General features: G+C 46.1%; 1 protein-coding gene across 2 annotated transcripts; it reads right to left on the bottom strand.

Annotated features, from left to right (window-relative positions):
• Nucleotides 1-2,509: 2,509 nt before the first annotated feature.
• Nucleotides 2,510-24,576, bottom strand: LOC106594832 (mitogen-activated protein kinase 6). Of its 2 annotated transcripts, none has more exons than XM_045689641.1 (8): nucleotides 23,991-24,576; nucleotides 16,157-17,068; nucleotides 15,495-15,812; nucleotides 7,754-7,898; nucleotides 6,646-6,810; nucleotides 6,210-6,405; nucleotides 5,937-6,060; nucleotides 2,510-5,834 (listed from the first exon to the last, which is right to left on the bottom strand). In XM_045689641.1, exons 2-8 carry the CDS (start codon nucleotides 16,391-16,393, stop codon nucleotides 4,644-4,646), a joined length of 2,376 nt encoding a protein of 791 aa, XP_045545597.1. In that variant the 5' UTR covers nucleotides 16,394-17,068; nucleotides 23,991-24,576; the 3' UTR covers nucleotides 2,510-4,643. The 2 variants fall into 2 exon arrangements, with proteins under 2 accessions (XP_045545597.1, XP_045545596.1); XM_045689640.1 differs by lacking the exon at nucleotides 23,991-24,576 and adding an exon at nucleotides 23,086-23,242.
• Between the last annotated feature and the right edge of the window lie 549 nt (nucleotides 24,577-25,125).

The following is a 25,125-nucleotide window of genomic DNA, read 5'->3' as shown; positions in this document are numbered from 1 at the left end:
GAATAAAAATATTCCAAAACATGCCTACTGTTTGCAACAAGGCACTAAAGTAATACTGCAAAATGTGGCAAAGCAATTCACTTTTTGTCCTGAATATAAAGCCTTATGTTTAGGGCAAATCTAATACAACACATTACAGAGTAATACTCTCCATATTTTCAAGCATCGTGGTGGCTGCCTCATGTTATGGGTATGCTTGTAAGGACTGGGAAGTTTTTCAGGATGAAAAAGAAACTGAATGGACCTAAGCACAGGCAAAAATCTTAGAGGAAAACCTGGTTCAGTCTACTTTCCACAATGTGAGATGAATTCACCTTTCAGCAGGACAATAACCTAAAAAACAAGGCTGAATCTAAACTGTACTTGCTTAACAAAAAGACATTGAATATTCCTGAGTGGCAGTTTAGCCATAAATCTACAGCAAGACCATAAAATGGTTGTCTAGCAATGATCAACAACCAATTTGACAGAGCTTGAAAAATGTTGAAAATAATAAAATGTGCCAATGTTGCTTTATCCAGGTGGGAAATAATAAGGTCTAAGAGACTTACTCAGAAAGACTCACAGCTGTAATCGCAGCCAAAGCTGCTTCTACAAAGTATTGACTCAGGGATGTGAATACTTATGTCAATTAGATAGAATCCTGAATGAATTGTGAATAAAGAGTGAGAAAGTTAGAGGGTCAAAAGGTCACACTTAAGTCATTATTGGTCATCTTTTTCAAGGGTGTCAAGTTCAGAACCCCACTGTAAATGACAGCTAATTCAGGACACATTTCATTTACAACCCTGAATATGAAACGGGTCAGACCGAAACTCTCAGGCTGCCTGGCTGAACTACTGCATAAGAACTTGGGCCAGACTGAAACAGGAGGCAGTTGTAAATATATGGCTCTGCCTAGCAGAGTGTAGACTGATGAGTTGTTACCATAACAACAAAGGAGGAATAGCCAGTACTATGCCAGTGCTCCGGAACTGTTAAGCCAAGTGGGAAAAGGTGTTGTAACCAGTCATAAACCCAGGCATAACAACAGTGATACATTAACCCAGTCCTAGTGAGGTGTTGTAACCAGTCATAAACCCAGGCATACCAACAGTGATACATTAACCCAGTCCTAGTGAGGTGTTGTAACCAGTCATACCAACAGTGATACATTAACCCAGTCCTAGTGAGGTGTTGTAACCAGTCATAAACCCAGGCATACCAACAGTGATACATTAACCCAGTCCTAGTGAGGTGTTGTAACCATTTATAAACCCAGGCATACCAACAGTGATACATTAACCCAGTCCTAGTGAGGTGTTGTAACCAGTCATACCAACAGTGATACATTAACCCAGTCCTAGTGAGGTGTTGTAACCAGTCATAAACCCAGGCATACCAACAGTGATACATTAACCCAGTCCTAGTGAGGTGTTGGGCTGGGTAGAGTGCTGGTATCTGTTGGTATAGATCAGGGCCCTAGGGGGTAGACTAAGAGTCAATGTGCATCCCAAATGGCACCATGTTCCCTTGGCCCATAAGGCTCTGGTCAAAAAGTAGCGCACCATATAGGGAACAGGGTGCTAGAGCTACATGTAGCTGTTGGTTCAGTGGCTGTGTGTAAAGGTGCGTCCATGTTGCTGTGCAATAAAACCAGTTTACTGGGACATTCTAAAACTGGACCCTACAATAGGGGACTGCAGTCAGCACTTTACACACAGGAGAGAGAGGGAAGAGAGAGAGAGACAGGAGAGAGAGGGAAGAGAGAGAGAGACAGGAGAGGGAAGAGAGAGAGACAGGAGAGAGAAGAGAGAGAGAGACAGGAGAGAGAAGAGAGTGACAGCAGAGAGAGAGAGACAGGAGAGGGAAGAGAGAGAGAGACAGGAGAGGGAAGAGAGAGAGAGACAGGAGAGGGAAGAGAGAGAGAGAGAGAGAGAGAGAGAGAAGAGAGAGACAGGAGAGGGAAGAGAGAGAGACAGGAGAGAGAAGAGAGAGAGAGACAGGAGAGAGAAGAGAGTGACAGCAGAGAGAGAGAGACAGGAGAGGGAAGAGAGAGACAGACAGGAGAGGGAAGAGAGAGAGAGACAGGAGAGGGAAGAGAGAGAGAGACAGGAGAGGGAAGAGAGAGAGAGAGAGAGAGAGAGAGAGAGAGAAGAGAGAGGAGAGAGACAGGAGAGGGAGGAGAGAGAGAGACAGGAGAGGGAGGAGAAAGAGAGAGAAGGGAGACAGGAGAGGGAGGAGAAAGAGAAGGGAGACAGGAGAGGGAGGAGAAAGAGAGAGAAGGGAGACAGGAGAGGGAGGAGAAAGAGAAGGGAGACAGGAGAGGGAGGAGAAAGAGAGAGAAGGGAGACAGGAGAGGGAGGAAAGAGAGAAGGGAGACAGGAGACAGGAAAGGGAGGAAAGAGAAGGGAGACAGGAGAGGATGCATGAAGATGTGTTTGTCCATAGTGCTTTTTCAACAGTTGTCTTTGAAACAAATGGTTTCAAATCCTTTCTAAAACAGAGAAGAAAGCAAAAGACAGTCCAATTGTTTGCTGGTCATGTTTATTAAATGAGATATTTCATAGAACAGGGGAACCGATTATTACAAAATGGAGAGGCAGCTTTAAGGCAAAAACGAATGTCCTCATGTTGTACATGCTACACCTTCAGAACTTAATCGTATCATGCTTGGAAACTTAAATATGTAATAAAAACACAATTAAATGTAATGATGTACAACATTAACTTCGTTTTAATGTACCTCCTGTTTCTTCCATGCACACGATTTTAACAATTTACATTTAGATTTTAAAAAATTAAGACTTAGGCGCTTCTCATGAAGCAGCCCCCCCCACAAAAAAAAAACAGAATGCACCTATACATAAAAATAATGACAAATGATTGAAAATGGAAAGCTTCTATAACTTAAACAGATGAATTCATTATTAACTTGCATCCTACCATAACTAAATGAGTCACCATAGTGACACAATGAAAAATGGGATGTCCTTCCATCTCACTCCCCCGTCCCTCTCGTCCAACGCCTCGGTGTCCAGAACAGTTACATTGAAATAACACGTTGTCCCGTTCAAATAAATATCTGCTAGAAATAAATAATGGAAACACAACTGTCAAAACAGAAGAAAAGGTCACTATGTCAATGCAATGTGTATGAGGATGGTAGTGTGTGTGTGTGTGTGTGTGTATGAGGATGGTAGTGTGTGTGTGTGTGTGTATGAGGATGGTAGTGTGTGTGTGTGTGTGTGTATGAGGATGGTAGTGTGTGTGTGTGTGTGTGTGTGTGTGTGTATATATATATATGAGGATGGTAGTGTGTGTGTGGTGTGTGTGTAAAGCACTAGTGCGGCTTCGAATGTCTCTCGCTGCTGTTACCTTGAGGTAGATAACACATTTACAAAAGGTCCAGGTGTAATGGTTCGCTGCTGGCATCATGTGTCAAAAAAAACTACAGTATGAAATGAGGGGGTTTCAGGAAGCCTCTTTTGGGAAATTATACAGAAATAAATTAAACAATTGGTAAAAATAATTAAAGTACATTTTCAAATAAAAGCCTGTCCCCCCCTCCCTAATGAAAAGACCTACAGCAGTGGTGATGTCAGTATGACTACGTCTCCCACAATACACCTCTCCTTTAGTACACAATGCCCTCAATCTTCTCACACTGGCCCTGTTAAGATATTTATCCTTCCTCCCATGGAGATGTAGAGATCATTTCTTGGAAATAACCTGTTTTTGCATGGACATTTCCATTGAGGGCTTCCACCATTTAACTGGGTGGGGATTCCTATGGGTTGGGAGCGATCAGCCGATGAGCTGAGCATTGTCTTCTTCAAATTGTTTTGCCTAGTTTGTAAATGGCTTTAAGCTATATGACCACCATCTAGTGGCCACAATAAATTAATAACACGATTTGGTTCAAGACTCGAAGACTGCAGGTGGCGGTAAGTCACCAATATTAGCGTTACACTCTTCAAACGTCAAAAGAAGAAGAAAATATACTACTTTAAAATAGAGATATCCTCAATGACACTGGCCATGCCGTCACAGACGCCAGAATGGCAGATACAAAGCTGTGATTTCTATACATCTATTCCTGTGTTGACCACATTACTGATCTACGAGGGTCAGATTGGTTTAAGTAATAGGGTGCAAACTTTCCTTTCACTTATTCAGCCAGGTCTTAGATCAGTGATGAGCTCAGGGGAAGGCTGCAGGATGAACAGGGCTGTTCTGCTAGCATAGCACCACTTCTCATATCCCTCGATATCTCCTATCCAATTCTCCACCTTTCTTATCTCTTCCCCATTCCTTCTCTCCTTTAGTCTACAGTACTCAGTGTGCAGTGTAAATGCTGCCAGTTTGTGGATGCTGAGGGATAACTGGGGAGATCAACTCAGGTAGGCCCAGTGACCCCAGAGGTAATAACTCTGACGTTTGATCTGTTAGCAACTTTCAACCCAGTCTATTTTACCTTTAACTCCTACAACTAAAAAATAATACAAATAAAAGTTTCGATTTTAAAAAGGAGCCATACGATAAGGTATGAAATGATTCAAGTAAAATAACATTACTATCATAATGAAATAGAATACAAGGACAACAGAACCAGCCTAGAGATCTTGCACTGTGAGGAGCATGGTATTGTATGGTTTGGGTTTTTAATTCAGATGCTTGAAGAAGCTGCTGTAGGTTGTGTGGGCGATCTGAGGCGAGCATTTGACCGTGGAGGGAGCGAGGGAGGCCTGTATGGATTTGAGCGGCACATCGGTCGTAACTTGGAACCCCGGCAGCGCCAGAGAGTCCAGCTGCATGTTAAACATGATTTCTCCGCTCCGCGCCAGGAAGCCCCCCTCGTCCCGTTCCCTCTCCCCTCCCACATCCGAGGGCTCAGGTTCTGGGGTGTCGGCGGCGCTAGCAGCAGTCTCCCCGCTGCCCTCGTCCTTCCTGCTGAACAGTCTGTCCAGGTAGCTGGTGTAGGAGCTGTCCTTCTGGAGCTGCTCCTCTTTTCCAACGTCCCAGTGCCCCGCCCCGTCCATCAGACACCCACCTCTCCGCTCATCCACCCTCTCCCCCCCTCCGAAGCTCTCCCAGGGGTGTGCGGGACGCGCCCCAGACCCAGCGGTCCCCACGGTGATGCTAACCTGAGCAAAGTTCACCAGACACTTCTCCTCCTTCTCCTGGCTGATGGTTTTGGACATGGAGCCTGACCGCGGAGCCTCCAGCTGGGACACAGACGAGTTGAGCTCGTTCAGGAGGCCCACCTCGCTCAGGAGGCCCACTCCCACCTCGCTCAGGAGGCCCACGTCCCCCAGGAGTCCCACGTCGCTGGGCTCAGTTTGCAGGCTCAGTTTGATGGTGCCGGCGATGAAGGAGTCAAAGTCAAAGCTTTGATTCTGTTGAGTAGTCTGGGTCTGGTTCTTCTCTTGCTGGGAGTCCTTCTCCACGGGGCCCTTCTCTACCTGTAGAACCATCTGAGCCTTCACCAGGCCGTTCTTCTCACACTTGCTCTTCTGGGCCTTGTGCTCCTTGTCTCTGCCTGCAGCCTGAGCCTGTTTCTCTTTACTCTGCTGCTCCTTCCAGTTGGACAGATCTATAATGAGCTTGGGCTCGTAGTAGTGGTTGACCTCGCTGTCCCTCCAGATCAGGTTATCCAGGTAGGATGGAGACACCACCTTGTAGTTACAGGTGTGGGAACACTCCAGGTCACAGTACTTGTTCTCGTGGTGAAGGTCGAAGTGTTCGTCATCGGGGTCGGGCCACGAGCGTTCGGGAGTGAAGAGGGAGGAGTAGCCGTAGGAAGGATCGTCCAGGAAATCCCGGTCTCCGTCTGCATACTTACGAGGGTCCACCTGGAGGGGTAGGAGGGACAGGGGTTAGAGTGGTGACTTGAGGAAGGTGTGTGTGTGTGTGTGTGTGTGTGTGTGTGTGTGTGTGTGTGTTTCTCTCCGTACCTGGACCTCCTCCTCATCAGTTTGGTCAGACAGAGCCCGAGGGTCCACCTGTACCTCGTCAGTGTCCAGAGTGCTGTGGGTGTGGAGGTGCCAGTCCCCTTCTGAAAGCTGGCTGTCATGGTACCTGATGGCAGGAGGGATAAAGGGTTAAGACAACCCAAGCACAAACCCCTGAGTTTGACATCCACAGTAAAGAAATCCTCTTCTATAACTAGCTAGCTATGGAACCCAGTTGTAAGTATGTAATGAATACTACAGTATGTCTCCATGTACCTGTCCCAGGTGTGGCTGTGACCCTGGTCCATCAGTAAGATATCATCCACCTCATCCTCTATGTGGAAGGGGTGCAGGGAGACGGGTTCGTCCAGGGGGAAGGAGTAGTCAGACATGTAGGGGTGGGCTAGGGCTTCTTCTGCTGTCAGACGGTCCATGGGGTTAAAGGTCAGGATCTTTTGCAGGAAATCCAGGGCTGGAAGGGAAGAGGAGCATTTACCATATGGTATAGAATAGGAATGTGTTAGTTTGTGTGTGTTCACCTGGTGGTATGATGTCAGGCATCAGTTTGTCCAGTGTGTGTTTGTACGTCACGAGTGTGAATGTGTCTAGACTCAAGCTGTGGGCTGACGGCGGGCAGTAGCTTAGCCAGTGGGTTGTGTAGCTGGGACATGTCACTGTGTATGTGTCTACACGACTGCGTGTCTTGACTCACCATGTGGGCTGACGTCAGGCAGTAGCTTGGCCAGTGGGTTGTGCGGCTGGGACATGTCACCGTGTATGAAGACGGGGATAACACTGTGTAACTCCTGCCTGTCCTCTTCTCTCAGCACAGGGATGGACTCCAGGATCAGCTGCATCTGCTCCAGCTCATGTGCTCCTGCAGAACACCCGTTCAAAACAGGGTTAAAAACACAGGAGGACACAGGTTATTACAGGATAACACAGGGTTGGTTTACACCCAACTGTCGGATCACCAACTCAGTGGCCTTGTGGTTAATGTCCACCATGAGATTGAAAGGTTGGGATGGTTTGATCCCCGGTCGAGTGAGTGATACCAAAGACTCTAAAAATAGGACCTGATGCTTCTCTGTCTGGTCACTAAGCACAAGATTCAGTCAGTTAGCCAGCCAACTCCCAAAGTTACCTCAGGTTAGCCAGCCAACTCCCAAAGTTACCTCAGGTTAGCCAGCCAACTCCCAAAGTTACCTCAGGTTAGCCAGCCAACTCCCAAAGTTACCTCAGGTTAGCCAGCCAACTCCCAAAGTTACCTCAGGTTAGCCAGCCAACTCCCAAAGTTACCTCAGGTTAGCCAGCCAACTCCCAAAGTTACCTCAGTTTAGCTAGCCAACTCTCCAGGTTACCTCAGTTTAGCTAGCCAACTCCCCAGGTTACCTCAGTTTAGCTAGCCAACTCCCCAGGTTACCTCAGTTTAGCTAGCCAACTCCCCAGGTTACCTCAGTTTAGCTAGCCAACTCTCCAGGTTACCTCAGTTTAGCTAGCCAACTCTCCAGGTTACCTCAGTTTAGCTAGCCAACTCTCCAGGTTACCTCAGTTAGCTAGCTTTCAAGGTTACACACACATACCTACCCCCCCCCAAGAGTTAACACCGATATAGACAAGCAGCACCATATCTATACCCCCGTGGCACCACTTCACTGTCTGCCCAATATCAGTTACGCCATGTCAGTCAGAGTGTGAGGTGTGTGAGCTCTGCCAGAACCCACGTGCCATGAAGCCTGTGGCCTACATTTCTGCCCCATAGCTCAGTGGCACAGTCACCTGCCTCACGGGTCACCAGTGTGAGTCTGTGCTTGACTGACCTGCGAAGAGCGTTTTCCCGGTGAGCATCTCAGCGAAGATGCATCCAGCAGCCCACATGTCAATGGCCTTGGTGTAATTGTTAGGGGAGAGCAGCAGGCGAGGAGACCGGTACCATTTAGTCACCAAGCCCTCAGAAAGATGACCCTGGAGAGGGGGGGAGAGAGGAAAAGGGGAGGGTGAGTTGAGTTAACAAGGCTTTAGTGAGAAGTGCACACTAAAAGAGTTGAATGGGAGCAAGAGCCTGATAAACCTGAATTCATAGGACCCCTCCCTCCCTCTCTGTTCAGAATGACTCAACCCCTCCCTCACTCTCTGTTCAGAATGACTCAACCCCTCCCTCCCTCTCTGTTCAGAATGACTCAACCCCTCCCTCTCTGTGTGTGTGTGTGTGTGTGTGTGTTCAGAATGAATAAACCGAATGTGACTGAAACTGGTTTATCAGCTCTTATGAGATACACCTAAAACACAGACCCATAGCTTACTAGTTTATTTATATTAATGAAACAGTTGTCATCCTACTGTACTGCAGTGTGTGTGTGTGTGTGTGTGTGTGTGTCCAGGCTTGTATTGATTTCAAAAGCACCATTGATCCTGTTAACTGCATTCAGTTAACGACCTCTTAATGGTTGAGAAACAGACTCATCAAAGCTGTATCAACAGAACAAGCTGCTTCTGGACGCTTCCCCTTTGGCTCCCTATTCCCTACATGGACCCTGGTCAACAGTAGTGCACTGTAAAGGGAATAGGCTGCCATTTGGGAGACAGCCGCCGTCGCTGTTTGTTTCTGTTACCCAGCGGCCAGTCACCCACCCTGGTAGATCAAAGCTCCTAGAGCTCTGCTCGGGCCCTGTCACATTAGACCTGCCTGCAGTATCCTCAGTGACGATAGGAGATACACGTATGTTTGTCCCAGAGCTCAATCCAACCCACCCACTCCTCCAACTACAGCCTGGCCCCTGGCCGCTACAGCCTGGCCCCTGGCCGCTACGGCCTGGCCCCTGGCCGCTACGGCCTGGCCGCACAAAAATGGACAGATGAAAAGGGAGAGAAAATACAGAAAGGGGAAAAAGGGAGAGAAAGAGGGAGGACACATGCACAGGCCCAGTCAGCAGCCACATAGAGCAGGATAATCCCCCTGCCGCTCTCTCACACACACACACACCAATCTGTACTTCCGGGACAGTAGAGTCAGCAACAATACGCTGCCTGCCAGTCTGCCCTCAGGCCCTGCAACACAAAAGGCACCCACCAAACCAGTGCCCTGTCTTGTTCTTCCATCCTCAAAAAGTCCCCACAAGGACAGTAAAACAAGATCACACCCACAAGGACAAAGGCTATTTTAAGCTTAAGGGTTAGCAGTTAAGGAAAATAGGATTTTGAATGGAAATCAATTATAGATCCCCACAAGGTCCCATGCTGTGGGATGTGTGTGTGTGTGTGTGTGTGTGTGTGTGTGTGTGTGTGTGTGTGTGTGTGTGTGTTACAGCGTTAAAACTACACCCTCTGACCTGGGGAGAAATCATTAGTCGAAAACATTTCGCAAATGAAACCATTTAATCCAAATGGAAAACATTTTGCAACGAAAACAAGTTTCTATTGGACAAATTTAGGTAGGCCCCTCCCCGTTGGGTTTCATTTTCTTCTGTTTGGTTCCCTGCTACGTCAGAGTGGTGAGCTGGCTGTTTCGGTCTCTGTCGCTAGAAAGGCTCACTCACACACACACCCCGTGTGTGCCAGTCAGAATATCATTATACAATTTTGACAAGCACACAGGTTGTGCTGACCTTCTAAATGTAATGAACACCAGTCTGTAAGCATGGCCTCCTTTATTATGGACATACCAATAAATCAATGAATTAGCTCAGGTAGGATAGTCCCACACTAAACAGTCTAATGTCTTCAGCTCATAACAAGGCTCAGCTAGCGGGCCAACAAGGCTCAGCTAGCGGGCCAACAAGGCTCAGCCAGCGGGCCACGGGACAACAAGGCTCAGCCAGCGGGCCACGGGACAAAAAGGCTCAGCCAGCGGGCCACGAGACAAAAAGGCTCAGCCAGCGGGCCAACGAGGCTCAGCCAGCGGGCCAACGAGGCTCAGCCAGCGGGCCAACGAGGCTCAGCCAGCGGGCCAACGAGGCTCAGCCAGCGGGCCAACGAGGCTCAGCCAGCGGGCCAACGAGGCTCAGCCAGCGGGCCAACGAGGCTCAGCCAGCGGGCCAACGAGGCTCAGCCAGCGGGCCAACGAGGCTCAGCCAGCGGGCCAACGAGGCTCAGCCAGCGGGACAACGAGGCTCAGCCAGCGGGACAACGAGGCTCAGCCAGCGGGACAACGAGGCTCAGCCAGCGGGACAACGAGGCTCAGCCAGCGGGCCACCGACGCTCAGCCAGCGGGCCACGGGACAACAAGGCTCAGCCAGCGGGCCACGGGACAACAAGGCTCAGCCAGCGGGCCACGGGACAACAAGGCTCAGCCAGCGGGCCACGGGACAACAAGGCTCAGCCAGCGGGCCACGGGACAACAAGGCTCAGCCAGCGGGCCACGGGACAACAAGGCTCAGCCAGCGGGCCACGGGACAACAAGGCTCAGCCAGCGGGCCACGGGACAACAAGGCTCAGCCAGCGGGCCACGGGACAACAAGGCTCAGCTAGCGGGCCACGGGACATGTGGACCAACTGGAAATGATCTAGGTTGAATGACAGAATGATCTAGATGTAGAGATGGGAGAAATGATCTAGTCAATAAAAGCTGGTGCATATTCTAAGCAACACCAAGGCCAGGTTGGCTGGGTGGGTATATTTAGAAATGGGTAGATGTCTCTCTTGCATCAGCAGCTTTTAAGCAACTGAAGGAGCAGTCAGAAAACCAGTCAGCCAGAACAGTCTGCCAGCCAATCAGCCAGCAGAATGTCATGAAATCAGTCAATACACTAATCACAAATGAGGAAACTCCAAGCAGTTCCCAGCAGTCAGACAACTGTAGTCAGAGATTTAGCAACAACCAGCATGGAATCCTGCCCGTAATGTTGCATAAGAAGTGTAGAATGAAAGAGGTTCTGAGAATCCACAGCAGATTACAACAAGTGAACATTCTAGCTAGTGCTTTGCCTAACTAATTTCAGGAGAATTCATACACGTCACACACACACACACACACCGCCCTGACAGCCGGAGTGACACAGTAAGTCATTTCTCCAGACCAGACCAAAGCCACAAGTTTGCAACAGTCAGAGAGGCAGTGTTATCTAGCCCAGTGTGTGACAGAGACAAAAACCTGTTTCCACTCACTGAGCGCTGTGCTGTTCTCACTACTAGACTAGTGGGTCTTCCATTCAAGACAGGAAGTACAGCCATGCTATGGTTCTCTACGTAAAGCCTTTATCTGTGTAGAATAGTTCACATTTTTACTTTAGCTTCATTTGTGCAATGTGGTTTAGAGAAAAAAAATACATCATATGTTTCTGTCTCAGATGGGTGGCTAACACCTCAGTGGAAGGAAGGGGGAGTGAGGAGAGGAAGGGAAGAGAGGGAGGGAGGATGAAAAGGGAGTGTAGAGGAAGGGGAGGAGGAAAATAAGAGGAAGGAGAGGAAGGCAGCAGTTGTAGAGTACTATAGGGTTGTCTCAGAGAACCTGGTGACAGAGGATTAGTAGCTATACACACACACTGACTGGCTTACATACATATATATATATATATATATATATATATACACACACACACACACACACACACATATATACATACATACACACACACACAGCTTTAATCCCCAGGAGATGTGTGTTAGGCATGGCTTTATATACACACAGCTTTAATCCCCAGGAGATGGGTGTTAGGCATGGCTTTATATAGACACAGCTTTAATCCCCAGGAGATGTGTGTTAGGCATGGCTTTATATACACACAGCTTTAATCCCCAGGAGATGTGTGTTAGGCATGGCTTTATATACACACAGCTTTAATCCCCAGGAGATGTGTGTTAGGCATGGCTTTATATACACACAGCTTTAATCCCCAGGAGATGGGTGTTAGGCATGGCTTTATATACACACAGCTTTAATCCCCAGGAGATATGTGTTAGGCATGGCTTTATATACACACAGCTTTAATCCCCAGGAGATGTGTGTTAGGCATGGCTTTATATAGACACAGCTTTAATCCCCAGGAGATGTGTGTTAGGCATGGCTTTATATAGACACAGCTTTAATACCCAGGAGATATGTGTTAGGCATGGCTTTATATACACACAGCTTTAATCCCCAGGAGATGTGTGTTAGGCATGGCTTTATATACACACAGCTTTAATCCCCAGGAGATATGTGTTAGGCATGGCTTTATATACACACAGCTTTAATCCCCAGGAGATGTGTGTTAGGCATGGCTTTATATACACACAGCTTTAATCCCCAGGAGATGTGTGTTAGGCATGGCTTTATATACACACAGCTTTGATCCCCAGGAAATATGTGTTAGGCATGGCTTTGTGGGTCAAAATAAAACGTGTTGATTAGAGAGAATGGTTTAGAGCTGTTGCTCTGCTTCAAAAACGTGAAAACACACGACTCAAGTCATTTTTCCCCTGCCGTTTTAAAAGCCTTGTGAACCTTGGAGCGGAAGCGGCGAGCCAAGCGGAGCGCTGTGTGTGTGTTGCTATAGCTGGGTAATTGGGTCAACGTGAGTATGTGTGTCATGGGAGGAGGACTGTGGTGGAGTGATCCGAGCTACAGCAGGAAACGTGTGGTGGTGAAATGACGATCTCTCCCCTCTCTCTCCCCTCCATCTCTCCCCCCCCTCTCTCTCTCTCCTTATAACATTCCAGGAAATGTACACCTGCACATCAAGAGCAGCTACCATCTGCAAGCTTAACAGTCTCTCTGCTGTTTCTTCATAATGACACACAGGCCTGGAGGGTTTTTAGGGAATATACGTCTCATTCACACCAACGTCTTTTCAGGGTTTTAGATGAAAAGGACTTGTTTGGAAAATGACTAACTTAGCTTGGTTTAAAAAAAAACACCCCAAAACCACTTGTTGCTCACATGTAAAAGACCGTCATGTTATTGTCTTCATTTTGTCTAACTTCCTAGAACAAAACTGGGTTCAATAAAACATTTATATTCCTATAAACAAACCCTTCAGTATGTATGTCAAGGCCATTTTGCATTAAGAAATCTTCAGGGTTGGATTACATCTTGTAAATAGGAGGTCAAGTTGCCTCACTGAGCAGATGTCATATCACTCAGCTAATGCTAGTCTACACAGCCATGCCCCTTGCCCTGCTTCACTGAAGGGCGCACTTAAACTAAGCTAACTGCTAAGCTAGCTAACTCTGGTCTACAGCCGGCCGAGTCCCTGCCATGCTCACTGTGCTAAGCCGAAAGGGACGCTATTGCTAATGCTAAGCTAACGGACGCAAATGCAATGCTTTTGCCAACCCATGCGTCTAGTCAGCCAAAGGGCACGCTAAGCTAAATGCTAAACTAACACTGGTTGTAACAGCGGAGCCCCGTTCCCTGCTTAACCTCAGGGCATGATTATGCTACGCTAGCAGCTTGAGAACAGCTCTAGCCTTGGAGAAAGGCTCCCACGATAGGCAGGACAAAGGAATGATTGACTGGCTGGCTGGCTGGCTGGGAGGGAGGGAAATGCACAGGATGCTTGATTCCTGCCTGCACGTGGATTCCAGACATTCTTGGTGGCGGGCCACTGGGTGTTTGACTGCTGTGGGTCCCACAGAAGCAGTCTGAGGAGGCTCAGAGTAACTCACCATTCAACATACAGAACCACTCAACATACAGAACCACACAATCCTCTAGCAAAGTTTAGAATATTTCTAAGGGTGGGGGGATGGGACAAATTCTGAGAACTTCAATAGGAGCATAAATGAAGTCTGAGAAACGGACAATGTAATCTCCATAAGAACCCAATCACCTAAACCCAGTCAGAGACAAATGGTGGCCATATTAAGCCAATCAGGGCCCATCTCTGGTCATATTAAGCCAATCAGGGCCCATCTCTGGTCATGTACAACACAGGACATGGAGTAGGTCTAGCTGAAGATGGATATATAAAAATATAAGCTGGATGCTGATTGGCTAACAGCCGTGGTATATCAGACCGTATACCACAGGTATGACAAAACATTCATTTTTACTGCTCTAATTGCGTTAGTAACCAGGTTCTAACAGCAATAAGGCACATCGGGGGTTTGTGGTGTATGACAAATATACCACGGCTAAGGGCTGTATCCAGGCATTACGTCGTGCCATATACCACACAAGACACCAAGGTTAGTTGCTGCAAATGGGCTGGTTCTTTATTTAGACAGAGTGAGCTGTACAAATAGCATGCAGAGAGGCAGAGCCAGCCAGCTACCCCAACAGCAGGGCAGCTTGGGCAGGCAGGGGCACGGGAGTCAAGTGGTTGCCCCCCCCCGTCCACTCAGGCTGTGTGTGTGTGTGTGTCCAGGCTCTCTGGATGGTACATGGAATGCGGCACCAAATGGCCGTGATTCTCTACAGAGAATCGGGTCCACACACACACACACACTCACACACACACACACACACACACACACTTAAGCTTCTGCAGTCCACAGAAATACAAAAAGAGTTGACCCTCTGCTGACGTCTTTTCAATAGGCCATTCCCTTGCCTCCATGTCATCAAAACAAAACCTGCTTATATAGGGAAAACCCACAGCAAAACAGAGCAGAGCTGCTATAGGGGCTAGGAGAGGGAGGAAGAGGAGGGAATATGGAGGGGTGTCTGGCTACAGAGACTGAAGATCGTGAGAAAATCTCTCTTGAACTTCAAACAGGCACCTGTAGTGCACACACACACACTGAAATGGAAATGCCAGTATCCTGCCGTGTCCCCAGCACGATTGCTATTCAAAGGAGAGAGTGTTCTCAGTGATGCGTCATTGGAGAGTAGCGAGTCAACACTTGATCTGTGATATGAGCCACTGTGTGTGTGAAGCTGTGGCCTAGCTGTGAAAGACTCTGGCTTGGGGCTGAGCAGTGTGTGTGAGAAAGTGTGAGGCCTAGCTAACTGTAAAAGTCCTGAGTGTATCCTGTGCGGTGCCAGAGAGGGCCGAGTCCCACACCAGACAGGCCCTGGTGATGACTAATCTAAGACACCTGTAGCTGCATGGTGACTACTCCACTCCTCAGCTCTCTCCTCACCCCTTTCTTCATTCTTCTGTGACCCCTGCTCTCATCTCTCCCCTCCGAGTCCTGTCCAAGGAGCAGTGTACGGCTGGAGAAAGACCCACCTCAACCAACATTCTCCCAGAGCCAGACATCTCAGCCTAATTTCCATATCTCTGAAGTTCGAACGCCCAACTGGTGCACAATCTACACCACATAGCCTGGTCAACACCACACAGCCTGGTCGTCAACGCCACACAGCCTGGTCAACACCACACAGTCTAAACTCTTGTCCTCAGCACCGGGGCAGGATGTGGATGTGGCCTCCCACCCCTCAACGGAAATATTGGTTCCCAGGGCCCTTAGCGGAAGCATTTCCCCTGGGAAGGGAAACGGAGGCGCGACTTCAGGAACTACCATACCTCCTTGTTAACTTCCTGCGGTGCAATGTGGTGTGATAGGCTGATAGCGTCACCTGAGGGACTAGCCCAGTTTGTTTCTGGGCAATAAAGCCAGAACGCTAGGCAGGTATCACATGGTTATTACAGACAGTAATGACTGTTAGTTTAACTAGTCTCTGTTTTAGCCTCTTACCTTGTGTGAGTAGTGAGGATCCATGATCCGGGCCAGCCCAAAGTCTCCTATCTTCAGCACCAGGTCCTCTGTGTTGACGAACAAGTTGGCAGGCTTCAGGTCTCTGTGCAGTACGTTGGCAGAGTGGATGTACTTGAGGCCTCTCAGCAGCTGGTACATGAAGAGTCTGGCGTGGTCCTCAGAGAGAAGACCCCTCTCCAGGAGCTGACACAGGTCTGTCTCCATGTACTCCTGGACGATGTACACAGAGTTCACCTCTGTCAGAGAGACTATGTCCTCTGTTAGGTGGCGACCGCTGGGCCCTAGAGTCTCAAATACCTGGCAGAGGGAAGGTGTTCATATGTTAACATCAACTCATTTGAGCAGATACACCTGCATGTTGTCTGTATGTTCTTGACTGTGTGTAGTGTGACTCAAGTGCTTTAGCAGTAACTAGTGTGAGGTAGTCCAGCAATTGGAAGTGACCTGTATTGTTCTACTCAGGCCAATTTATATGACTGCAGAGTTTGATGTTGCAGTGTGACTTGAGCAAGGGGAGTTCCCCCCACTGTCTGCAGTGTTAGGAGCTGACCCATTCCACTGCTGTCCTGACAAAAGACATTTCCATACGAATGGCCAATAAAAAGGTATTGTACAGTTGGTTACTGCATTTCCTGTGTTACCTTGACGGTGTTGTCGTGGTCCAGTCTCCTGATGATCTTGATCTCTCTCAGGGCGTGTTTGACACTCTGAGGGTCCGTTAGGATGATCTTCTTCACCGCCACGCGTTTGTCGCAGTCCGTGTCGACGGCTGAGAACACCAGGCCGTTCCCTCCGTAGCCCAGAGGCTTCAGGTCCATGTAACGTGGGCCGAGGTCAAACCCATGGATGTTCATCAGAGACTCAAACTTCTCCGCCATCTTGGATTTGGTGTTTTGACTAAGTTTCTATTGACTTTTGGGGTTGTTCAATACAAAATGGACAAACTGACTGATAATAAGCTATAGGAGGTCTTAACTGGTGTGTATTATTGTGAAAATATAAATGTGGGTGGTATAACCCTTACAGAAGACTACTGTTTCCCCCTGTCTAACCCTCACAGAATCACACGGCTCTCTGACTCACAACCAGAGTAGAAAGTCATGTTTGTTTGACAAATGAAGCAAGTTTCTCAGGCCTAATATGAATTACTTTTTTGAAATCGTTTATTTATTTTTTTGTTGCTTCTCCGGTTATTAAGCCGTTTTTAAAATGTTTAGTGTTTAACAGCCAGCAATAATGGAATGAACTCAAAAGGCCAATTCAAAAACTACAACAGCATCTGGTTGCATCCTCACAGTGCAGATACATTCAGTGATAGACTCATCCTGTGCAGCTGCATTGATTCTAATTGCGCCAAAAAGCACTACAATTTTAAATTCTATTTTTTTTTTGTTTTTGTATTTACTCAATCTTCTTCCTGTTGGAACCACCGCTCATCCAAAATGGTGTCTTGCCTTTTAGTCTTCACAGAGTAGTCTGGCCCTCAACAATCGGGTGGCTCAAGCTCACCACAGTCGCAATCAAAACTATCCTCCATTTTACATGGGCGTAACCTGAAACAGAAACAACACAATGCTTTAGGTCAGCAATCAGACAACAATTAGACAATAGTAACACTGCCATGGCTGGCTGACTTGACATAGGTCCATTCAACCCTTTAATAGCCTGACGTCAAATGGACTAAACAACTGTCACTGTCCAATTTAAGATGACCCAAAAGAGAAATAGATGGAGAGAAATGCTAGCTAATACATTTCAAAAGTTTCAAACTAGGTTTTTCATCCAATTGGCGACAGATTTTCACACAAATATTCAAAAATCAGCATAAAAACAATATGCAAATTTTCCCACCAGAGTTTCCATCAAATTGACTTGTGCATGATGACATAGTGCGCATCAAAATACATGTTGCGGTTAAATTCCCATGTAAAAAAGAAAAGAAGCTAGTTAAATGGGTTCTCATCACATATTCAATTCTACTGATGGTTTTCACAACAACAAATGTTGTATAGCCAGTGTGTCCATTCTGGTATTGGCACGTGTGCACTAGACAACCGCTCACTAGACAACCACTCACTAGACAACCGCTCACTAGACAACAAATTATTCGACAAAAGAGAGATTATCTTTATTTGTCAAACGGCAGCCAAGCATCGACGATCACGTCAACAGAATAAGACCCTTGATATTTATTGGAAAAAAGTCTTATATTTGAACTGAGGAAAATGTCCAGTTTTACTCAATAAACTTCTAAAAATAGCTTGCTACCTGGCTTTGTAATCCAGCCAAGTTGCAATAAAGACCATATGGTCTGCGGAAAGTCGCTAGGCAGATGTTATAATGGGCAAAACTAGTTTGGGAAAGGGGGATACCTTGTCAGTTGTACAACTGAATGCCTCCAACTGAAATGTGTCAGAGAGGTGCAGGGGGCTGCCTTAATCCACATCTCTGGCGCCCGGGGAACACACCAGGTTAACTGCCTTGCTCAGGGGCAGAATTACAGATTTTAACCTTGTCAGCTCGGGGATATCGATCCAGCAACCTTAAGGTTACTGGCCCAACACTCTAACTTAAGCGACTGAGTGTGGTCTGATCGTAGGTGCCAGGCATGCTGGTTCCAGTATCTCAGAAACGGCCGGCCTCCTAGACTTTTCACGCACGACAGTGTCTAGGGTTTACCGAGAATGGTGCGACAAACAAAAAACATCCAGTCAGCGGCTGTCCTGTGGGCGAAAACAGCTCGTTGATGAGAGGTCTTAAGAGACTGTCAAGGAATGTTTTCCTGGCACATGTTAGGTCCATGGATAGCAATGTTCCCATGCCCGGAAGATTTCAGGCTGTTCTGGAGGCAAAGGGGGTCTGACAAAGTACTAAATTGGTGTACCTAATACACTGTGGCCAGTTTATATGGCACACGGCCAGTTAAACGCCTAGAGTCAAGGTCCACGCCACTGCGGAAATCTAATTAGCTTAAACAAATTCCCATCAAAATCCACCTGTTTAACCTGGAGACATCTGCATGGGCTGCGTCTCAATACAATCTGTTATTCAATGTGTTTCTATGAGCTAATAGCAGTAAGGCCAAATTCAATGTTTCATAGATATATTTTATACCTAAATAGGTCCTGAATTTAAAAAATAAAATAGATAAATGATCCTTTGTAGGATCATCTTAAAACAATTCCATATGTTAGCTTAGTTTTCACACTTAAAATACAGAGTTGAAATATCTAGCCAACATTTTTTAATTGAATTACATTGGTTGTTAACGTCGGCCGACTTGACACTTTGGCTAAAGGCAAATACAAATACATACTAGTAGTCATGGCTCCTGCTCGAGTGGACACATTCTGGGTGATGTGAAACAACGTCATCATCTCACTGGCTTCTCTAGCGAGCTCTCATTGGCTATAGATAATCACCGTTCTCAGTCAGAATTTGTCATTGCACATCTCACACTACAAGAGCATTGCAGAGTTTGTGCCGTTAAAATCAAACATTTGAAAATATTGGGATGTTTGGGATGTCTGGGACTGCTCAAAGATTGGATCGGAAAACCTCAGATTGCGTCTCTGACCAGCTCACATTAAGTGAGCGTTGGTGACAGCCGCGCGCCTCAAGTAGGCAACGACATGGGGATTTCATATCCGAGCTCAAAAACTTGTCTGGGACAACAACGTGGTCTCAGAGTATTTCACATTAACACTGTACGCAAATCCGAGACACTCCATTTAGTATGATATGTTACGTTTAGGAAGGTATTTATTAATTGGTGGATGTCCATCATACATTTCATATGATATGTTACGAATTGCAATTCATACAATATATGTTACAAATTTGCTAAACATATGATATTCCAATTTGTTGTGATAATTTTTTGCTAAGTGGCTAACGTTAGCTTTAGGGGTTAGGGGAAAGGTTAGCTAACATGCTAAGTAGTTGCAAAATAGCTAAAAAAAAAAGAGGTAGTTGCAAAGTCCTAATTAGCTCAAATGCAACCTTCGGGTTGCTATACGTTCGCGTTATACGCCCACCCAATCACGCTCCTTTAATTTCTGCCTTAAGTAACCTATCTTATGTAACAATACCAAACGTAACATATCATACTAACTTGAGTGTCCCGGATGTACTTTTACTATGTTACGTCTAGTCTATGAGACCAGTCTGGGGACTGCTAAATCGGGGGCAAAATCATGTAGTGTACAGTCGTGGCCAAAAGTTGAGAATGACACAAATATTAATTTTCACAAAGTCTGCTGTCTCAGTTTGTATGATGGCAATTTGCATATACTCCAGAATGTTATGAAGAGTGATCAGATGAATTGCAATTAATTGCAAAGTCCCTCTTTGCCAGCAAATTAACTGAATTCCCCAAAAACATTTCCACTGCATTTCAGCCCTGCCACAAAAGTTCCAGCTGACATGTCAGTGATTCTTTCGTTAACACAGGTGTGAGTGTTGACGAGGACAGGGCTGGAGATCACTCTGTCATGCTGATTGAGTTCGAATAACAGACTGGAAGCTTCAAAAGGAGGATGGTGCTTGGAATCATTGTTCTTCCTCTGTCAACCATGGTTGCCTGCAAGGAAACACGTGCCATCATCATTGCTTTGCACAAAAAGGGCTTCACAGGCAAGGATATTGCTGCCAGTAAGATTGCACCTAAATCAACATTTATCGGATCTTCAAAAACTTCAAGGAGCGCTGTTCAATTGTTGTGAAGAAGGCTTCAGGGCGCCCAAGAAAGTCCAGCAAGCGCCAGGACGGTCTCCTAAAGTTGATTCAGCTGCGGGATCGGGGCACCACCAGTACAGAGCTTGCTCAGGAATGGCAGTAGGCAGGTGTGAGTGCATCTGCACGCACAGTGAGGCGAAGACTTTTGGAGGATGGCCTGGTGTCAAGAAGGGCAGCAAAGAAGCCACTTCTCTCCAAGAAAAACATCAGGGACAGACTGATATTCTGCAAAAGGTACAGTGATTGGACTGCTGAGGACTGGGGTAAAGTCATTTTCTCTGATGAATCCCCTTTCCGATTGTTTGGGGCATCCTGAAAAGAGCTTGTCCGGAGAAGACAAGGTGAGCGCTACCATCAGTCCTGTGTCATGCCAACAGTAAAGCATCCTGAGACCATTCATGTGTGGGGATGCTTCTCAGCCAAGGGAGTGGGCTCACTCACAAGTTTGCCTAAGAACACAGCCATGAATAAAGAATGGTACCAACATATCCTCCGAGAGCAACTTCTCCCAACAATCCAGGAACAGTTTGGTGACGAACAATGCCTCTTCCAGCGTGACAGAGCACTTTGCCATAAGGCAAAAGTGATAACTAAGTGACTCGGGGAACAAAACATTGATATTTTGGGTCAATGGCCAGGAAACTCCCCAGACCTTAATCCCATTGAGAACTTGTGGTCAATCCTCAAGAGGCAGGAGGACAAACAAACCCCAGAAATTCTGACAAACTCCAAGCATTGATTATGCAAGAATGGGCTGCCATCAGTCAGGATGTGGCCCAGAAGTTAATTGACAGCATGCCAGGGCGGATTGCAGAGGTCTTGAAAAACAAGGGTCAACACTACACATTTTTGCGTCAACTTCATGTAATTGTCAATAAAAGTCTTTGACACTTATGAAATGCTTGTAATTATACCTCAGTATTCCATAGTAACATCTGACAAAAATATGTAAAGACACTGAATCAGCAAACTTTGTGGAAATTAATATTTGTGTCATTCTCAACTTTTGGCCACGACTGTACACCTGGCTTAAATGTGGGCGGACTGGACCGCCGACCTCACATAAAATTCGTTTTTATAAAAATACTTATTTCAGCACCTAAAGAATAGCGTTAGCCTGCAATAACACAGAACAATGTATGTAATTGCAGGATATTCTTTGGGTGCTGAAATCAGTAGTTTTTAATAAAAACTGCATTTTAAATGCGACTCGACACTCCAGTGTTGCCAATTTAGCGACTTTGTTGCTAGATTTAGCAAGTCAGATCCTTCCAGCGACTTTTATTGGCAAAAGAGTAGAGACAAATTTAGATACTTTTTAAAGGCTGTGTGGGAGTCCCATAGAGCGGCGCACAATTGGCCCAGCGTCGTCCGGGTTTGGCCTGGGTAGGCGGTCATTGTAAATAAGAATTTCGGTTGATTTTATTTATTTAACTAGGCAAGTCAGTTCAGAACAAATTCTTATTTACAATGACCGCCTACCCAGGCCGAACCAAGACGACGCTGGGCCAATTGTGTGGCGCTCTATGGGACTCCCAATCAAGGCCGGATGTGATGCAGTCTGGATTCGAACCAGGGACTGCAGTGTCTTAGCCCCCTACGCCACTCTCAGACCACTGCGCCACTCGGGATTTAGTGACTTCCGTGTTTATGTGCCTGCCTGGCTAAAGTCAGCTGCTCTTCTCCTGCTCCACTGAGGTAGCCCACTCTAGTCTCTGTCCTCTTGGTCCTCACCCCTCTGCTGCAGCGAGTTTAGTTCATTTATTAAATCGGCTCCTTGTTAAATGACACCACAGCTCTATAAGGCATAAACAATAACAACAAGTAAAAAAATAAATAAAGTGTATACTATTTTCAAAAAAAGTACTTGCCGTTTTTTTTATGTGCATTTTAATGATTTAATCGGGTCTTTTTTGTTATCCTTCAAACATTCTATTTAGCTTTGCTTTGGGGAATGTCTCATTGCATGAGAGGACTGAGGGACAGCATAAACGTAAAAACAAATCCCTATTCCGTCATCTAGGGACAAATGGACAAAAGCTACTTTCCTTTAAAAAAATCGTTGTTAACACTGCGCCGCTCAACTCCATCATAAATCGTGGAGTTGAGTCGGCTAGCAAACTAGCTACTGTAGCATCGTTCGCTAGGTAGCTAACTAGCTACACACTTTATCCAAAACGGAGCTAGCCAAAAAACACCGAATTGTTTAAATGTAAATAACATGGCGATAGTAGCTAGCCAACAAAACATATTCGCCGTATTGCTGACTATAGGTTATTTTGTGTGAAGCTAGTTCATCGTCATAACGTGGGGTTTTTCAGATAGCCACTGCTAGCCAAGTTAACCATGTGATCGCCCCCCCATAAAAGTCATGAACCTCCGACTCCTGTGATATCTCCGGGAACAGACCCCTAGTTGACTGTTAACTAGCTTATCCTACCTTACAGGTGAAATTAAATGTCGTTGATATTCAGCCAACGGCTACTATATAACGTTACCCATATAAACATGACATCGAATCAAATGACCAACGTTTATCCACATATTTGTTTGATAGAGAGCTTTCCAACGATCCCGTGACATGAACAAAGGCGCCTGTTGTTGGCTTGAGGGACTGTAGTTTAGCTGGCTAACCTCCCAAACCAGTCGCTAGCTAGCTCCGTCGGCTACGTGGTCGTACCTCTGAGGTATAAAAGAGCGGATCCTACTCCCTCCTAACACAAAGCCGTTGCCAAACCGACGTCGAAAAATCAACGTAATCTGCCGTTTAAAAACATAATACGACCTTCCCACATAACAATACACTTATCCGAAATAGTATTGAATCACTTACTGTTCTCGTCCGTTTCATTTGATATAGCTATGTTTTTCAAAGCGATATAAGGTCGGGCTGCGCTCCGTTGGCACTGCCCTGCGAGTCTGTTACAATCGCCATTCAGACTGGCTGCTTGCGTCAGCGTCATTCAAGAGACGTGGAGAATGGAGACGATGGGAAACCAGGCGGTAAATTCAAAATACCGGAATAAAACACATATTTAGGGCGATTCTATCTTCTAATGTTTGTCTGATGTTATTTTACTGACTATGTTTTTTGTTATGTTTAAAAATAGCCTAGTGTCCGAATAAACTGTTATTTTACGCTGTGGGCCCTGAAGTTATTGTCAGCCAGGCGAATCTTATCCTAAATAGATAACCCCAATACAAAGGAAAAACAATAACAGGCCATCATCACTATTGAATGGAGGATCAAAGCAGCCTTGGGAAACCTCAAACGCAAAACAGTTAAACACTAAGTAACAGTCATTAAAACAGTTACAAATCAATTAACAGCCATTAAAACAGTTAACATCAATTCATTATTAAACTGCTGATAGTTCGGATTATGTTAATTCAGAAGGTCAATGTTTTTAGACGTAGGCCTGTATATAAAATAATGCATAGGCCTAATTGACAATCTATCATGTTCAGCCTATAGGCCTATATAAAGCCTATAGCCTAAAATAATGCATAGCCTATAGGCCTAATTGACAATAATGTTGAGCCTATATATAAAGCCTATATCTTATGTTTATAGTAAACACAGACTATGCGGTTGAGTCTGACTGCTCAATGAAGTCCTCATGTATTAAACTTAAAGTAAAACAAGGATCGATAGGCGGTATAAGCTTATCTTCACATCAAAATCAATCAAGCAATCATGACCTATAGTTTTCTGTATTTCTCTCGCATGTATTTTACCTGTTATTGACTCGGCACAGGTGCAGTGCCTGTTACATTTGGACCATATGTCACACACAGTTGTTGAGACGGAGGATTATATTTATATTTTCAAAATAAATATTCAATATCAACACTCAAGAGATACTAATATTTGTGTCAACGTCCAAGCAAGTCAGTCAGACAAGACAGACAAACTTGTTTTGGAAATTCCTCTGCTTGCGGAAGACTGCGGAGGTGCTGACGTTGTTTTTCATCCTTCAGCAGCAATGCAGTGTTTTCTGAGCGCTGCCTAATGCTATTTTCAGATTATGGTACACAGTACTGCATTATTAGCCGCGTTAGAGATAAAAGTCGCTCGGAAACGTTACTGGTGCTGCGTGAGGATTTAGATAGTCCATCTGTCATGATGCGCAGGGCTTGTCGCCTTTTCTGCTGTCTTTTTTGTCTTCTTTTTTTTCCCGACTAGCGGTATGTGGAATCTCTCGCACTGCGATCTACCTACATCCTCCCGAAGTTAATATTCCGAATAAACGAATAAAAATCACACAGAAATAAAACAGAATAGCCAAAAATTCGGATCCAGAGATATTCAGATAGATTCTGCAGGTCTGGGGTCCTTGTCTATATGCAGTAGCTTCAGCAGTCAGTCTGTGAGCCAGTGTGATGTAACAACATCAGCATAGGCAGCACCAGAGCAGGGGAGAGCGGAGGGGAAGGAGGATATGTAGGATATGTTGATGAATGAACGAGCACCAGAATCAGCCAGTTTAATGAGAGGACCGGAAGAGGCAGGACGCGGAAGCAGCAGGAGCAATATGGTAGGTTGCTCCCATCAACTGCAGTGTCCATCAACAGGGCCAGCAGACCATGTGGCTGAGAATGCTGCAGAACGTTACCTGACCCAGCCTGGGATGATGATGTAGACTAGTGGGATGGAGAGACTGGAAGGATGCTTAGACTATTATGCGACAGACATGGTGAGGTGATGTGAGCATTTTGAGACTATGTCCAAGGAGCAGGCTACAGATCAGCTGTGTTCTCTGTCAGTTCCATATGAAGGGGAACAGCAAAATAGCTGAATGGAATTCTGACCAATGCTACAAATCGCCTAGGCACACGCACACACTCACACATAAATCAATAACTATGACAT

This window comes from Salmo salar, chromosome ssa11 (genome assembly GCF_905237065.1).
Source record: "Salmo salar chromosome ssa11, Ssal_v3.1, whole genome shotgun sequence".
In the NCBI taxonomy this organism is placed as follows: domain Eukaryota; kingdom Metazoa; phylum Chordata; class Actinopteri; order Salmoniformes; family Salmonidae; genus Salmo; species Salmo salar.
Note: the sequence above shows the minus strand (reverse complement) of the source record. Positions and strands in the feature narration are given on the sequence as shown.